The sequence below is a fragment of the Anoplopoma fimbria genome, chromosome 9 (genome assembly GCF_027596085.1).
Source record: "Anoplopoma fimbria isolate UVic2021 breed Golden Eagle Sablefish chromosome 9, Afim_UVic_2022, whole genome shotgun sequence".
NCBI classification, from domain to species: domain Eukaryota; kingdom Metazoa; phylum Chordata; class Actinopteri; order Perciformes; family Anoplopomatidae; genus Anoplopoma; species Anoplopoma fimbria.
The window spans coordinates 16,994,158-17,012,119 of record NC_072457.1 but is presented as its reverse complement, the minus strand read 5'-3'; the positions used below and the strand labels follow the sequence as shown (position 1 = coordinate 17,012,119).

Genomic DNA, 17,962 nt, shown 5'->3' with positions numbered 1-17,962 from the left:
TTTTTCTGCCTTTCATGCTTATTTTAAAACACAAAGTATTTTTTCATTTAGCCTTTACGTTAATCAATTTAAACTTCCACCTTTGACAGTATTAGTTCAGCTTCCAGCTTTTTTAGGCAATGCAGTTCAGCTTCAAACTAATTTTACATTACATCAGCAGTGCTTTGAAATGTATTCCAGCTGTTCAAATGCCAAAACATAATGCTCTTTATTGACATGTATGCTTGTATTCAACTTTTTCCATGAAATACACTTTTTAAAGCACAAAGCATTTTTTTCTAGCATTATTATCCTCAAAATTTAAATTCCCACCCTTGACACTTTGCATCCTAATGTTTCACTTTTTAGCTTTTCTAGTAATACATTTATTTTCTGAACTTCTTTCTGGTTGATCTTCCAATTCTGAATTCTACATTTCAGTTTCAATAGTGCAGTGCAATGCATTTGGGATTCTTCAGACAAATTATTTCACATTTCAGGTGTCAGCATTTCTAATTAATGTTGATATTTCTGAATTGTAGCATTAGTGTTTTTGTTTTTTGCTGTCTGCATGTTATTTCTTTGCAACCCTAACCCTAACCCTAGATCACAAACATTTTATTTTTAGCTCAGTTTTAATTTTGTTTTCAGTGTGTGTGTGTGTGCGTGTGTGTGCGTGTGTGTGTGTGTGTGTGTGTGTGTGTGTGTGTGTGTGTGTGTGTGTGTGTGTGTGTGTGTGTGTGTGTGTGTGTATGTTAGAAGGGGTTGATGCGGAGTCCTGTTCCCAGAGGAGAGAAAGGATTTACTTCTGCCCACATTAAGGCATCATTAAGAGAGATCGCTGATTTATCATCCTCCAGCAAAAATACTGGACCCTGCACATAAAAAAAAAAAAAAAATAGTGAAAAAACTCACAAGTCGACGAGACATGTTAGTGAAGATAGAAACAAACCAATAAATAAGGAAACACACACCTGTATTCTGTGTCCAGTGAAACACGACAGTTGAACATCTGAGTGGCTTGGAAGATTGGAGCCGGTCACATAATCAGCACCACACATGACTAAACCATCTAAGAGAGAAAGAAATAGGTTTCTTAGTAACCATTACACATAATCTGTTTGTATTACCATCAAGTTTTATAGATTACAAAGTCCATAATTATTATGGCGTCTAGCAAGATAATACTTAGTTCTGCCTCCTCTGCTCCTTTATTCATTTATCCTTCTCAGCCACACATCCAATCAAAGAGCCACTTACGCACAGCAGCCATCGTCACACTCTTTATCAGTCCAACCTAGTGCACCTGAGGCACGCTGCCTCCAGCTCCTGTTGCTGATGCAACGACCATCATATGCACCCTACTTAGCCTGGGGCTTATTTTGCAGAGCCAAAAATATACCTTTTATGAGCAGTATTTGACTTAATGTAATCAGATTTTATACATTTTTATCTTAAATGGACTATGTTAATTTTAAAACATAACTGTCACAATTTGATGCACCACACCAGATTATAGCTTCAAGCGAATGTGCATCTGTATTCCTTTGGCAGGTCAAAACAAAGAGAACACGATAACAAACAGTACAGAATAAAAACATCAAACAAAGTCATACAAGAAAGAACACACAAGACACACCATACAAAGCTACACATAATAGCACATCACAAATGTTTCTTTGTCAGATAAAAGTCATGAAGACCAAAAGATAGAATTCAAGGTCCATAAACTCCCCTGATAAATGTTTAGAACCATTATTTATACCAGGGTGTGTTGGCTGAATTCTCCTCTCGAGGCAGCTGAACTCCTCTCTTTGACACTCTGATGACGGACTGTTGACAAAAGACGGACAGAGATACAATTGTGAAGCTATATATATATGGTAGTATGAACATAGATGTATCTCTCATCAGTTTGTGAGTGTTTGACATATTTCCACCTAGAACAAATCATCCAGGAGGTTGGTAGTAAAAGCAATGATACCTCATAAAACTCTTTATCTAGTTCTATAAATCCCCTGAGTCACCCTCTCTACCTCTTTTGGAAAGAGGGAAAAAAACATTTTTCCTCTTTACAGAATTAAATGTGACACACTTTTGCAGCAGTGGTGTCCACAATTTGGCACAGTGTTGCTGCCACCCTCCCCCTTATATGCCTGACATTGTGTATACAAAGCCTGCTGGCCATTTAAGTCTCTTTCCTACAGACAAACCCAGTAAAGTCTGATATTAGTCAGTCAAGAAACTCTAGCTTCATTGGTTTTAACAATGCTGCCCAGCACTCTAAGATAGTCCTTGGTGCACTTAACATGAGGCTCGATATAGTGAATAAGTTTACATGCGCCAAATATTCCAGTATTTGTCCTTATTCGATAAGCTGTTTACATCGCTAATTAAAATGAATATTCCACTAATATTCACATTTACATGCAGACGTGCATAATTCCGAGGAATGTAAAACGACCCCTTGCCGCATCCTCAACAGTTAATCCCAACTCGTCGCCATTCTCTGCTGTGTTTGACGTGTAAATGCTCTAAAAAGTCGTTTATCACATTAAAATATAGAACAGTTGAACGGGAAGTCACTTGTGCAATTTTGCTTCTTTTTGTCAAAATATGTTTGTTTTTTTAAGTTTTCCATCAGTGATGGACTTTGACTGTGCGAACACAGCCTACCTCTTTCATTCATCCAACCACCTTCTTAAAAAGGTCGGTGTTGCGATATTTGCACATACTCAAAAACCTATTGTTATCCAAGTCGTTCATAATGCTTAAAAGTAGATGTGTTTCTCCTTCCAACCAGAAATGTGGGCTTTTCTTTTGGGCATGCATCTCTACCTTAGTTTTGCAAACTATTGGCTAGTTGGTGTGTGTACGAAGCACAGAGCTGGTTGTAAACAGGAAAGGGGCCATTTGTTGTAAAGTGCTGTAAAAAAAAACCTATTGAGACATTCTGAATGCGCTGCATACATTTCCAAAGAATGCTCCTAAAACGCGATTAATATCTCTCAGGTCTTAGTCGGAAATTTCCAAATAAGGCCTTATTCAGAATATCCAAACAGAATATGATGTTTACATAAACTATATCAAATTCTGAGTATTTTCATATTCTGATTAATAGTGGAGTATGAGTATGCATGTCAACGTAGTCAGCGTCTCCTCATCAGCAAGTCCTCAATACCTTAAAAAGATGTTAATCTTCAGTCACCAAATCTGTTTGTCAGGCAGCAACATGATCATCGCAATCATTACTTATGACACATCCGTCTCACCAGTGGTTATTCAGCTGCTCTAGATGGTGTTATTAATAACATTCGATTGTAATACCATTTTCTTTGTGTTTGTGTGTGTCTCTGTGTTACCTACTTGCTGTTACTTTGTGTGCAGGCCCGCCAGGCATCCAGCTCCAAAGACAGCTGCTCAATCTTCAGTGGAACACACACTTCCCTCCGCTTCAACAACTGACTGAGAAACAGAAGAAAAGAAAAACATGGTTGGACTGAAATACAAATCGTTCACCCAATCTAAACAATTTGATGAACGAGAGAAAAATCTAAATATCCATTTACAAACTCTCACACAACAGTATAATCTTAGACTGATTAATCCAGTTGTATGCACAGCGCTTCCCATACATATCCATCTTCACCAAAACTGTACCATTTAAAACCCTTCCGGAGTTATATCGTCTCATGTTTGCCAAGGCGCACTAAGACTTTAGTGGAAGAAGTGTTTTAAATCGTTGTGGCGAAATTGTTTGGGAAGTATTGTAATTGAGTTGTGCGAGTTTGTAAACAATGTTTTGATTTAGTTTTGCTTTGTAATTGACCCAGGTTCATTTATACTTTTCTCTGTTTTTTTATTCTTCTTTCACTCTGGAGGCATGTGAGAAAAATAAAGGTTTCTTCAAGAATTAAAGGTAACGTGGGGTGAATTATTGATATACAGGTGTGGGTCAAGTACTCCTTTACTGATATTGAAGTTGTCAAGATGACAACTGGCCACATCTAAAATATACTATAATCTGATTAGTCCTGCGCCCTTAGAATAGATTAAAGAACTCCATAAATTACCACCAGTCTTGCTAAACCATAAAGACAATATGTGAATCACATAGAAAAATGTATGTGGCTGTTTTTTTACACCACACCTTTTTGGTTCATGCAAAACACCACAGAATAGACAGTATTTCAAAGGTAAAAGCCATGTTAAACAAATAATTCTTAACACATATGCACAGACACAGACATACATAGTTTTGTGTCTACCTGGTGTATTCGTAGAGTGCAGGCACAATGCTAGAGTACTGTCTTCTGATGGCGAGCAGACCTCCAATGTAACCACACAGGATCAAGAGCTCACTGCGGGCTCTGTGCACACGCACATGCACACACACACGTACCCACCACACACACACACACACACACACACACACACACACACACACACACACACACACACACACACACACACACACACACACACACACACACACACAAAGGCCTGGATGATGATCAAATCTAACAATGTAACAGCATTGGAGAAAGTAATTCAAATAAATATGAATACTAAGTAATAGATGCTCTTACCCAGTCAACTTGGCCATGAGGAGGCAGTCAGTTCTGATGTAACTCATCAGGTCCAAGATTGGCTGAACAACATCCACTGTCCAATCAGGTCGAGTCAGCTGTTCTGGTGAGGAGGAAAATCAAAAAGAGTTTCTAATTGATCAGTTCTTTATTAAGTCAGAAATGTGACACTGTCTGTAATGCACAGTTAAGTAAAAATAAGTAATTGTTATAATTAACTCAATTGGATATGCGTATTTCTTTTGAAAAATTGGTGAATGTTTTCATTGTATTTCACTGTAGTTTATACCGAATCAATTAGAAAGTGCAGATTTTTAGGATCTTCATAGAGATTGGTTTGGAAACTGGCCATTCATAGATTACACTTGTTATTGCTCCAGTATGTGGGACAACCATGGAATGGCAAATTATATCTATATATTCAATATTATATTGATTAATAACAGTATTGGCAGAAGAATGTCAATCACACCAACTGCATGTCAGAATCTAAGTTTTACAACAATCAACATGTAAATTATTGCCAATTGTTTCATATTAAAGGTAATTTGTTCCATCATATTTAAAATGTGTAGATGTTATGATAGGTGGGTAACCATAAACAGACACACACTGAAACTCAGTTGCCAATACCTTTAACATGATCCAGGCCTATCCGAAGGGCGTTCTTGGGTTCAGAGCTCAGCAGGTGGAATTTTACTGCTGAAAACAAATCTCCTTCACCCAAGGCTGTTTCTGCCAGGGCCTTACATTCCTCCAATGAAGGGAGACCGCACTTGAATGACAAACAACATATAATTGTAGTCACTATAATCTTCAAAATGTTAATTTCATCAACATCAGACATGGAGCATCCATTCCATTTGATCCAAAACATGTCTTAGATTTAACTTAATGATTGCCTACTCACCTTCTCATGGAATTGGTTGATTTCAGCAACACTTCCTGGGTAAAATGCACACAGCTTAGCCAATAGAATTTGGTTGTCTGGAATCATTCGCAGTAGGTCAGCTGAGAGCTCCCTAAATGTTAAAATGGTAAAGATAAAAGTTCTGCTTTGCATGGACTACAGCTTAGAAGCAACCACTTAAGGTATGTTGTTGTGCACTGCAGCCCAAGTTCTAGCAGCAGAAGTACAGCCCTCTAACTCTAGCTCCCTGCTCATCTACAGTCACAGATAACACATTGATCAATGCAAAGGTGAATTTTATAAAGTCCAAGCTGAAAATAGGTTTGCCGTCAGTAGGCTCCACCTGTGCTCAAAGAACAAGGGATTCAATGTATAGCCTTTAAAACCAGGGACATGTGTCATGATGCAAAGTCTAACATATCTTTACAGCTGGCTTAACAGCAAACCAAATATGGTTCCATCAGCTAAATGGTTATGAGCAACCTGGGGTTTGCAACATGAAAAGATTAAGATCAAATCTTCTTAAAAGTGGGAAAAAGCTAATATAAATACGACATTCTAAAGGATTTTTTAGCACTGAAAAGCTTAACCTGGACTGATGTTATTTTGGATTTCTTTCAAAGTATACAGAAGAATAATATACGTTACACTAACTGGACATGCATGGATTGAGACGTACCATGTAGTTGTTGTCATGTATTTCCTGGCCAAGAGTTCAAGACAGTATGCAGTGCTCTGATTAGCTGCCTCTCCTAGGACAATACCCACACATGCTGCCAACTCCAGCTCATTACCGCGGATAAGACTTGACATGGCTAACTAGAAGCATAACACACACACATACAGAAACCCACATTTCAGCCACATTTTTCAAATCAGATATTGTATTATCATTAATGATCAGTAATTATAAAGGTGAGACATATAAAACTGAACGATATTCTTGCACAATGCATATAGAAACTAATGCGAATACACTGTATGTAAATAATTCTGACACTGGTGTGTACCTTGATGTTGTCCACAGCTAGGTGGCAGCATGCTGCCAGGACAGCGCATCCGTCCTGGAAGTACCACTCAGCTAGTTCCTTACATACCTTATGGAGAAGACTGGACAGAAAAAGAGCAAATCTAGCCAGGGATTGTGATCAAACACCTCATCTCAGAAACATTCTAGGATTACTTTCAGGGAGCAATTTACGAGAATGCCAAGGTTATTTTGTATTGTACAAGAGTCTGAGTGAAGAAGTAGTTTCTAGATACAATGTGTTTTTTAGATACTGTAATCAGAAGATCCATTTCTCCACATGACTTTTCTTTCAGATTGTATACAATGAAACACACTTAATGAACACATAAATACAGGGTTAAATGTAAGTGTGATTCACTTACGGTACAGTGAGGATGGGGATGTAAACAGTGTATTTAGCCATATTTAGGCAAGAATATGAGTGTTGAGTTTATGCATGGCCAATGGATAAAGAGATTATGTTGTGTAGTTAAAGAACTTACTATAGTCATTTTTCATACAAAACAAACTTACATTTACTTACTACATACAAGTACATAAATGAAATAAGACCTTTGCATTAAACCCATCCTAAGCATTAAGGAGCAGTTGTCTGCTGTGAAGCCCGCTGGGAGCAACAAGGGATTGTGTGTCTCGTCCGTGGTGAAATGTTGGAGACACAGCCACCGAACCTATTCTCATGCTTCAGGTAGCTTATCAAGGTGTCCCATTTCACATATCTCCATTATGTCTTATGATTGTACTTGTATATTAAGTGTTTGTTAATAAACTGAGCAGAATTTTCCACATTTGTCCACTGTGAAACCTGATCACAATTTGAAGCCATTGGAAGTGACATGAATTCAAGCTGATTACTGGTGGGATAATACTGAATTGATATATCTGCTTTGAACAGAATTGAAGTCTCTCCTTCTTAAAGGGAAAATTTGCCTCTTATATCAATTTATCAAAGTTAGGATATAGTGTGAAAAACACCTGCAGTTCTTGCCAATGTTCTCTGTGTCTCTGGGGCGCAGCTGCAATATCTGTTGTTCTTCCTGCATCCAGCGCCATCATTTCACGTGACAGTGACGTAGTTGCTGGTAGGAAGAACTACTGGCCGTCTCAGCTTGGATTTCTCTGAGTAGCCGTTCTAGATGCCTCTCAAAAAACAAACTTCCTCATTCTCTTCACTGGTGCATCTAACTAATTATGTTTCCAACTGCTAAAATGGCAACCCAAATTATGAGTGCAGAGGAGATAAGGCCACATATAAGGCCACTGTTTTAGCTGACTCGGATATTCGTTCATGTTTATTCACACCAGAGCACACAGCCAAAGAAATGCAGTGGAGAGACCAGCAGGGTCAAGAGGGCAGGTGACCATTGAGTAGGATTTTTTGTCCCCTAACACACTAAGAGATGTTTTGTTGAGTCACCTCTTTGTGAAATTCTGAAGGAATGTAAGTTAACTTTTATTGTTAAAGGTAAAACTGTTGTGACTAGTAGTTCTCTTGAATACCTATGTTGAATACACTTCCTGTAAGTCGCTTTGGATAAAAGCGTCTGCTAAATGACTGTAATGTAATGTAATGTAATGTAAAAGAGTTGTTGCCATCTTGGTTCACGCTGGTTCAGATTACCCAGTCTCCGTGTTTTTATTTTATTATCTCCATACGTATAGGCACAACTAAGCTACGCTATGGTTTGATTGGGCGTCCTTAGCTCATGTGGAATGCATGTAGGCACTGCTCAACAAGTAGGGTAACCGAGGAGAACTCAAAGTACACACTGTGGAATTTATATTTTCCATGGACTACATTTTCCCTCAACACTGATTAGACATACGTATAAAAGGTGGTAAATGCTGCAATGTTTCTCCATGCTAGTCAAAACAAACCCTTAATTACTTTTTTTTATTAAAAGAGTCATTTAAACTGTCATATAAACTTTTGAATTATCAATATCCCAGTCCCAGTGTATCTTCAGACATTTAGTAACCTGTTAGATGCCAAACTACTCAGAAGTCTTTCTGATGTAACTATAGTAAATTGTTCTTACACTAACGTTAGCCAATAGTGCCAAATGTCAACATTTGACAAAGACACTGAATATCATCACAGTATGTAAGCTTAGACTAGCCTCAGTCCAAATGTATCCGTAACTTCATATCAGATTTGTGCTGCCTATTGTGGTTGAATGTTAGTTTTAAGAAAGGTTGAATGCACGCACCAAAGAATGTTATCATTGTGTGTGTGTTTGTGTGTGTGTGCTTTACCTCTGGTATTGTAGTCTGTTATCCACATCATTAGTGGTGTTATTAACTGGGGAGCTTTGAGGTGCACGAATGTTCCCTTCACATGCTCCCTAAAATATGGAACATTATTAATTATTATCATTTATCATTTCACTGTCAATATTTTCACAGGCATTAAAATGACTCAAGCTCTACCATGTATCGTCCAGCCCTAAAAAAACTACTGTTCCCTGTCATCCCCTCACTCTGTGTACCTGTGCTATTATTAAGGCCTCTAGCAGTTGTCCATGGCTGGTGAAGAAAGTTACAAGTTTTTTTATGTCTCCTGTGGCGATGCAGTATGGGATAGCATCATCATTATCCTCAGCCATCAGCTGGTCAGCTCTCCTGGGACATGGGCATATTAAAATTACATATATAAATAACATAAGCAAACTGCAACACATACAGGTATATCATTTTGTTTGTATTTATATTAGAATTGGTCAAATTAAAATGACAAAATTAATAATCCAAAACAAAATCAACAACGTCAACTTGTTTGTTGAAAGGGAGAGTTCGGTTGTTTTAAAGTGGGGTTGTATGAGGTAATCCAGTGTATTACCAACAGCAGACGGCGGTCAGCACACCCCTAACTTGGAAAAGCAGACAGGAGTACCAGCACGGGAGCAAAGCAATGTACTGTTGTGGAATGGGCCAGCAGCAAAATGTATTTTAACCAACTAAAGAAAAGGCTCACCTAAAAAAACCCTCTATTTTCAGTTAAGGGTATGTTATAGTTATTTTCACCGCTCTATCTTGCCGTCAGACAGCCCTTTTTGACGGGAAACCTAACTGAAAGTGAATCTTATTTATGCTATATTCAAAGCCACAAGACTCCATTTTTATCAACAGTTTACTGGTGGCCCCATAGACACGATCAGATGCTTAGATTCTGTGCTGGTACTCCTATCTGTTTTTCAAAGCTAGGAGTTGCCGACCGCAGTCTACTGTAGGTAGTAATACACTGAGTATCTAAATGTACCTCATACAACCAAACTATGCCTTTAACAAACACTCCTGAGACAAAGACACGTTCTCGGGGACAGCAGCTTGGACAGCATGGGCCTCTAAAACTGTTGTACACCATTTGCAATACACATTTTGTGTTGTCTGTCCTTTTACATCTATTTATATATTATCATTCTATATCTAGTTTTACGGTCCTCTTCCTGATCTGCTGCAGCTGTTTTTTTTTCTCTTCTCCATTGCTAAACAAGACCACTGTTACTGTAAAAAGGTATTTGGATAAACAGTGTCCTGGGGTAAAAGAAAATCTTAATATAAACACAAACATCAGATTTAGGTGTAATTCGGTTCCAACAGAATTTTGACAATTGGAAAAGTAGTAAAAAACCCAAATAACAAACATTACTCAGACAGAATTAACAGCCCTACTAGCCAGGCTCTACTAAAATCTAAATGAAGCATGCAGGAGGTGGATACAGTGGACTTTTTTAACATTTTGACATGTAAAAGCAGGAAAAGTCCAGGAGCAAATAACATTAGTCATAGCTGCATTCTTGATGTGCCAGTTTTAAGGCCCTGGTATTGTACATGCTGGCTTACTGGCTCTGCTTACTGGGACGAGTGGAACAGAGCCACCGTTACTGTTATTAGTAACACCTGTCAAAATGTCTGCTGAGGAAAAAGGTCTATAAAAGCAACAACTATACATCTGATTGCAAATAAAAACAACAGCTATGTAATTAATACTGAGTTACTGAGCTACAGAGTTTGTGTTTACCTTCTGACAACTCGGATTGCAGCCTCAGAAATCCCTATATTATTGAATCAGCATGTCTCGGACATGCCTCTGTCAGAGTTGATGGTAGTTCAGTATTATTGCATTGGATTGCACTGATACTGTAAAAGTGTTGCTTTTATTTTGGCCACCTCTGTTTATCTGCATTAGTTTGGTGGCATTACGCCATGTTACAGACACAAAGACAGTACCACATCTTTTTGAGCAAACATATTTAAAACCATCCTGGGACCTCACATTTAAAAACACTGGGACATTGTTGTGTTTCCCTTTTGTTGTTGTTAAGGGTAAAAGCTGAAACAATAAACTTCAACATGAATTACCTCTGCATGAGCTTCTTCCAGTACTTCATGGAGACTCCTGGTGCCACAGATAATGCTTTCTCCCACTGGAAGAGAGATATCCCTCCATTAGCTTAAGTAACATTGGCAATATAATTATTTTCTATATTTGTATTTATGTCTTTTTCTCACAAAATAAATGGAATCATCACTGTGGCTGTGACCAAATATACTTCAAACTAAGAACTGACTTCAGAATATCTTGATAATGCCCAAATGTCACTCAAACTCTTCTATCCCTGGCTTCAATCTCTGCAGCTGCTGCATGCAGCTGCCTGTCTGCCCCTGCTTCGACTGTCCACTCTGTCAGAAGTCCTCCATGCTTACAGCTACACGGCATCTCCTTTGAACTTCTGTCACCTACATTTTCCACTTGCAGGATCTCCAAAGCATTGGATGATGGCCGAGCAAAAATGGAGGTACAGATATCGGTAATAACAGCTAGAAAACGTTGCTTGGGTGAGGGTTTTTCCCTTTAGTCCCACAAACTTGAATTTGCCATTTGACATGGTATAAAGAAATGAAAAGAGACTAATTGTTGTTGTTAAATATTAAAATGGTCAAAGTCTCGAACAGCATTAGTGCCAACACAACTAACTAATCAAGTCTCACTAGACACACACACACACACACACACACACACACACACACACACACACACACACACACACACACACACACACACAAACACCATACCTGTCCCAGCTCCACCATTAATTCACAGTATCGTTGAATCTGTCCCAGTCTCAGATGGATGTCTGCTGCTTCTATCAGCCTCTCCTCTTTACTGGGGGCTCCAATACCTCCTCCAAATTTAGACATCTTGACTATAGTGAGCTCCTGGGCTTCAGACTGAGAGAAAGTAGATGCAAAATACACTTTTGTGATCCAAATACCTTCTTTAAAAACATTTAAAATGGACTGCAATTGAATAGAACAGAATCAAATGAAAAAAGAGACCATCTTCTTATAGGATCATGCCAGGCGCGATGCCAAATCCGTCTAAGGATGAGAGGGGGGCCCCACTTCCTATCCCACTACTTCTGGCGCACAAACCCATCATCAAACTCGGCCTTAACATTTTTATCAGTAGCTTTCATTAAATGCATCTGCTGTTACTTTTGGATTTACTGTGCTTTTCCTTATTTTCTGACGTTTTTCAGATTAGCAATTCTCTTGTGGTTATCTGGATAAATAAAGGTTTCAAAAATAATAAAACACTTTTGTCTCACTTCATAGATCATTGTATTATGTGTGCATTTCTTATTTATTTGTGTGTGTTGGTATAGCAGTTTGTCCTTGACTGTAGAATTCATTAGTGGAATGAAAGACCTGTAGAAGTAGACCTGTTTTTGGCATATTGTTTACAAAAAGTGTTTCTTTTGCTGTAATTATTCACTTATCCCTGAGTGAAATACTCTTTTCTGACTCCGTCCACTCAGTGATTTGATTAGCTGTCTCTTATAAACCACAGTACATTTGGGGGTACTCCCACCTCACACATGATGACCTTTCTGTCTCTTCCCACCTTACTCCCAGTTGATTAAAAAGTTCATAAATATAAATCCTTATATTTATATAAGGAAAATAAATCCTTATTAAAATCTTTCCCAAACCAGAACGCCCGGATGAATGGAGAGGTGAGGGCCCTGGAGAAAGCCAAAAAAAGCTGTCTGTTATTCAGGTGACAAGGAAGCATACAGCACCGCCAGAGCTCATCTGACAGCAGGCATTAAAGATGCAAAGCAGAGGCATCAAGAGAGACTGGAGAGAACCCTCAGATATCTGGTATTCTACTGCACCTTTAGAGGAGAGGCCACTGCCAGTTTTCACAGCAGAAGAACCCTGCTCAAAAGGAATGTGAATAAAGTTGCTGGGCCTGATAACGTCCCTGGTTCAATCTCCCCAATGAAACTAATAAGCAAACTGAGCACTCTGGGCTTGAGTACCATGGCCAGTTTGGATTGGCAGTCACACCTCATAGACTCTAGTGTTAAACACTGGAGCCCCCCAGAGCTGTATGCTCAGCCCCCTGTTCACACTATACACCCATGACTGCAACCCATAACATGAAGAGAACTCTGTTCTGAAGTTTGTAGATGACACTACTGTCATCGGCCAAATTTCAAACAACGATGATAATTCATATGGAGAAGAAATCAACAATCTTGCAGAGTGGTGCTCAGAGAACAACCTACTGCTCAGTAAAACCAAGGAGCTGATTGTTGATTTTGGAAAAAAGGAGGCGTACACACACACCCCTTTTTACATGAATGGAGCTGAGATGGAGCAAGTAAACAGTTTTATGTTTCCCAGAGTCAGCATCACACATCTCCATCATGGTTGAGCTGGGACATTTGGGATTTAAACTTTTTAAACACCTTGACAGCGACTCGGAATCAGAGCTACTCACCGTTTTAAACTTGAGCAGGTGTTTCATGTGCATCACTCCCTTGCTGTAGCTGGCTGGTAGCAGTGAGTCGTCCTGGCCATTAATGACTGACACCAGGTCCCACAGATTGCTACTGCCTCCTGGAGGCTGGCTCAGGATAAAGTATGCAAAAATATGTTCAGAAACAAACATAGACACACAAGCAGCATGCATACTCACACAAAGGATGCAACTAATATATAGAATTATAATAAACTATGGTCAATGTGGTTTATACATGTTGCCATTTTTTTGGTATTATTTTAAATTGTATATTAATGTATGTAACTATGTAACAAAATATGTGATCATCTTTAGTGTTAAATAGACAATTCTCAATATCTGCTTGTGTTTTAGTGTAATACCTCTTTAATTACTTTAAATCTCAACATAAATGATAGGTCAACTTCTTTTTCTATGTTGCTTAGTGTGTACAGATTGTAAAGCCCTCTGAGGCAAATTTGTAATTTGTGATTCTGGGCTATACAAAATAAACTGAATTGAATTGAAATTTGTAAAGAGATTTCATTTTCATCAGCGTTTTTCAGCGATTCAGGTTCAGAGTGGTGCCTGTCTTTGTTGACTCACCCTCAAATTGTATTTAAAAAATTTAAATGAGCCTCATGCATGATCAGTACACTCATGCTTAAAACTTGACTTTGGGCTATACGTTACACGACTAATGTCAGTCACAATGTCAGTCACCTCTGGATGTTACACAGAGACAGTTTATTCTTAGCTATGAAAGCTCCTTCCATGTTAACAGCTGCTCATCGATATAACATCAAATACATGTAACCTTTTATCAGCTTTTGTAAATACAATTAATAGTCTATTGCTTGGAAATTAAATCCTTTTATCTGTAAATTGTGTTTTAAAGAATAGCCTGAAATTGCATATTGAGGACAAAAGAGAGAGGACAAAATCAAAGCAAATGCTTGCTAAGAAGCTATGGAAGTTTGATGGACTCGACTTTGCGTGCCAATTGTTCTCCCTCATTTCCTCGCTGTCATGCAGCCTTCCGGCCCATTAATCAACAAAATATACAATATGCCAGCAACATAGTGAACCTCAATAAATCAGACCTGCAAGCTGGACATCCAGATACAGTATATTCCAATTTTACCTGCATTTAGAAACTGATTTATAGATTTCCAACCCAAGGTAATGTAATATGCAATATCAGCTGGGCTTTTGTTATGAAAACAAAGTCCCCTGTAGTGAACTCATGTTAAGCAGCAGAAATCTGAGGCCAGGTCAATTCTTAGCTGTGTGTTGCAAGCTGTGATATGAACTACTGAAAATGCAGACACAGACTCAGAGCCTAGAGGAAATTGTAAAAAAAAATGACTGAAGGTATCACACTGATATCATCCCCAGTGATAAATAAGCCTTCAGAATGTAGGTACCGAAAAGCATTCAGAGAACCAGCGTAGCTTCTTGGCCCTGATGTCAGAGCTCAGTTTATCCAGCTCCTGCTTGATGTCCCGAGACACTTTACCACAGAGCAGCGGTGGAGAGCCAGGAACCATAGCTGTGTCTGCAAACACACACAGCCAGAATGGTTAAATGAGGTATAAGAATAGAACACAATCAAAAAGAAGTGAGAAGGAGTCTGTTCTTACCTGTGTTTCCTATTATCTTTTCCCAAGGCTGGTTGGTGAGGATGTTCAGCAACAGTGGAGAGATGAGGGGTGTGAGAGACCAAAGCCTGACTGTACTGTCTCTGCTACAGCTGGCCATGGTGAACGGACGACTCTGATGACATGTTAAACCTACAGACACAGGCACAGTTTCGCAAATGCATGTCATAACATAATTAATTAGGTAGTATTACGGGGGTTGAGGGTTAAGGTTCAAAAATCGATGTTAGCAATCATGTAATACCAAAATTCAGCAAAGTAACTGAAGTTAGAACTTTTCTAGGCTTCCGACCACTCAAAGCGCTCCATGCAATGTGCCACCTGCCCATCAGGACTAACTAACCATTCATAGCCATTGATACAACGTAGGAACAGCCAGTGGGAGCGATTTGGGGTTAAGTGTTCCAGTCAGTGAAATGTTTAGACGTGTAATCAGAAAAACGATACACAACATCACCAGTAGTTTATATCACTGCATTTATATTTCCCTCTAGTGTACATCCTACCATAAGTTTCGTGACAGAGTTAAAACAAATAACGCCACATGATATTAACGGAGCACAGTCCAAAACTGTTTGCTTCCTCCCCCAATCAGCAACACCTGCAATTACTTGCATCAACCTAATAAACTGAGGCTGGGCTGGGCCTCTACCAAAAACACCACCTTTGCTTGAAACGCATATGACACAAAAACACAAATTAAATACATGGCTCCTTCACACCAGTCCCTAATTGCTTCTGGTGGAAGACAGAGCAATTCTTAAATAATATATAGAGGAGCCCGAAAAAAAATCACAACCTCCAACTCAGAGGCCCTTCTTCTACAATCGGATTCAGTTTATAGATGGTGCTTGCCCTTTGTACTTCTGGTTTGCCAGATGTTAATGCAGCAATTTTATTGTGGAATCTCTCTCGCGGACAAAAGGAGAACATTTATTTCTCAGCTTCTAAGAGATCATGAAAACTTGCATCCTTTATAAATGTCTTCCTTAGACCATGACTACGTTGCTTGGCAACGCAGTCTGGCATGTTGACATTTTTGTTGATTTGAAAGGCAGCTAAATTTTATAGTATCCTTCATAAACTGAACATGACTTTCCACAATTTCCCCAAACTTCTTTTCCTCTCCTGACATCTCTTCTTGGTCTTTAGAAGTGTTCTCATTGAAGTCATGGTTGTATTGGTTGGTTAACAATTCCTCTCTCCTGTTTACAATAGTCCTGTTTACAGTAACAGGCATCTCATTGTGGGTAAAAACATTAAGAAGCTCATAGAAAATGGTTGCCGGACAATTCTATGATTCCCAAGCAATTACTAATTCAGCTTGTTAATGCCTCTGCTAGGATGAGTTTGTTTGCACTGCATGCAAGGAATGCGCCTATCGCAAGTCTTGCTTAAGTGTCCTGTGCACAATACAGACAGGAGGTAGGGTATGCCTTTGTGCAGGAGATAACTTAATTTCCAACCTTGTCATTCTCATGAGCATCTGCTATTAATTCATCAGTAATAGACACGAGTTGCAAAACTGTTTCTTTTGAATGATTGTTTCATTTTTCTGACTTTATATGGACATTTCTGAATCATGGTTTTCATTTTGCATGTTTAGCTCGTCCTAGTATTGTAGCTCCTCCATAGCATTGGAACATTCACATTGATGAAGAGCATATGCTTGAAGTCCTTTAATGTCCTCAGACTTGGCACCTGGCCATCCAATGATCTTTTCCATGTAGTCTGCTGTTATCTTTAAACCATTTTCAAAATGCTTCTTGAGCAGATGTTTGGCGACAGCATAACCTCGCTCTAGAGCAGGGGTCTCAAAGTCGCGGCCCGCGGGCCAATTGCGGCCCGCTAGACGATATTTTGTGGCCCCCACCTTAATATGAAAGTTTAATGTTAGTGCGGCCCGCGAGTGTTATATGAATGGCACTTTACAGTGTTGTGTGCGGAGCTGAACGAACCTACCAATCACGGTGGGGTATATGGCTCTCGGGGGCGGGACATCGACCGGGCTTGATGCAAGCAGAGAAACATTCTCAATGAGTGACAGTGACAGCAGCGTTGCCATGGAGAGTTACAGCAGCGTTGCCATGGAGAGTTCTCTCCGTGCCTGGCTGGCTGCCTCGTTTCTATGAGGCAAACGCGGACATTCGTCCCAGCGCGCTGCGTTCACAACACCTCCAAAAAAAGTTTTTTAAGTTGCTGCCCAGCGGGACATTATACATATATATGTCTCTCTCTGACAAAATAAATCAAAGTGATGCGTACGCGGCGAGATAAAAGAAAAGTAAGAAAATAATGTAGCCTAATGTGGTCTGCAGTCACATACCGACACCTGTCCGTCGGCAATAACAGTCCCCGATAAAGCAGAAGAGCTGCTGAGTTTGTGTCCACAGCCAAGGATATATTTCAGGAGCTGTGCGAACAGACTGGTGGGCATTACCACGGATGGAGCCCCGTCTATGACCGACTGGTAGCGCTGGTTCAAAGAAAGTTAGAGGAAAATGCAGATCCAGCAGTCGTTCTGCACTGCATCGTACACCAACAGGCACTGTGCAGCATGTCATGTCTGTTGTCCTGAGATGTATCAGTTACATCAGGTCCAGGAGTTTACAGCACCGCCAGTTCAGGGCCTTTTTACAACATATGGTGATGTACTTTACTTTAGTAAAAGTACATCATTTAGTAGTGCCCTGAAGAGATGTTTTGACTTAAGAGCAGAAGTGAAGAAATTCATGGAAGATGACAGAATGGATGTTCCTGAACCTGATGATCCAGGGTGGGTTATGGACCTTGCATTCCTAGTGGACTTAACACAGGAGCTGAACATCCTTAACCTGAAGCTCCAGGGCCCTGGTCAGCTTATCACTGCAGCTTATGAAAATGTGAAAGTCTTCTCCGTTAAACTGAAATTGTGGAAAACTCAGCTTTCTGTAAAATATCTCAGCCATTTCACAACATGCAGGTCTCTCGTGGAGGAGGGCACAGCCTTCAGTGGTGGTG

At 39.4% G+C, this 17,962-nt stretch overlaps 1 protein-coding gene across 1 annotated transcript in view; it reads right to left on the bottom strand.

Moving 5' to 3' along the window:
• Positions 1-237: 237 nt before the first annotated feature.
• Positions 238-17,962, bottom strand: part of wdr17 (WD repeat domain 17) — a 32,806-nt gene continuing 15,081 nt past the window's right edge. The window contains exons 15-31 of the mRNA XM_054604689.1: positions 14,945-15,094; positions 14,729-14,859; positions 13,302-13,427; positions 11,585-11,740; positions 10,871-10,935; positions 8,998-9,130; positions 8,765-8,853; positions 6,489-6,588; positions 6,158-6,297; positions 5,479-5,590; positions 5,202-5,343; positions 4,569-4,671; positions 4,248-4,349; positions 3,346-3,444; positions 1,745-1,812; positions 954-1,051; positions 238-854 (exon numbers count right to left, since the gene is read on the bottom strand). Of these exons, the coding sequence (XP_054460664.1) occupies positions 735-854; positions 954-1,051; positions 1,745-1,812; positions 3,346-3,444; positions 4,248-4,349; positions 4,569-4,671; positions 5,202-5,343; positions 5,479-5,590; positions 6,158-6,297; positions 6,489-6,588; positions 8,765-8,853; positions 8,998-9,130; positions 10,871-10,935; positions 11,585-11,740; positions 13,302-13,427; positions 14,729-14,859; positions 14,945-15,094 (1,934 nt within the window). The 3' untranslated portion in view covers positions 238-734. The remainder of the gene's footprint in view (positions 855-953; positions 1,052-1,744; positions 1,813-3,345; positions 3,445-4,247; positions 4,350-4,568; positions 4,672-5,201; positions 5,344-5,478; positions 5,591-6,157; positions 6,298-6,488; positions 6,589-8,764; positions 8,854-8,997; positions 9,131-10,870; positions 10,936-11,584; positions 11,741-13,301; positions 13,428-14,728; positions 14,860-14,944; positions 15,095-17,962) is intronic.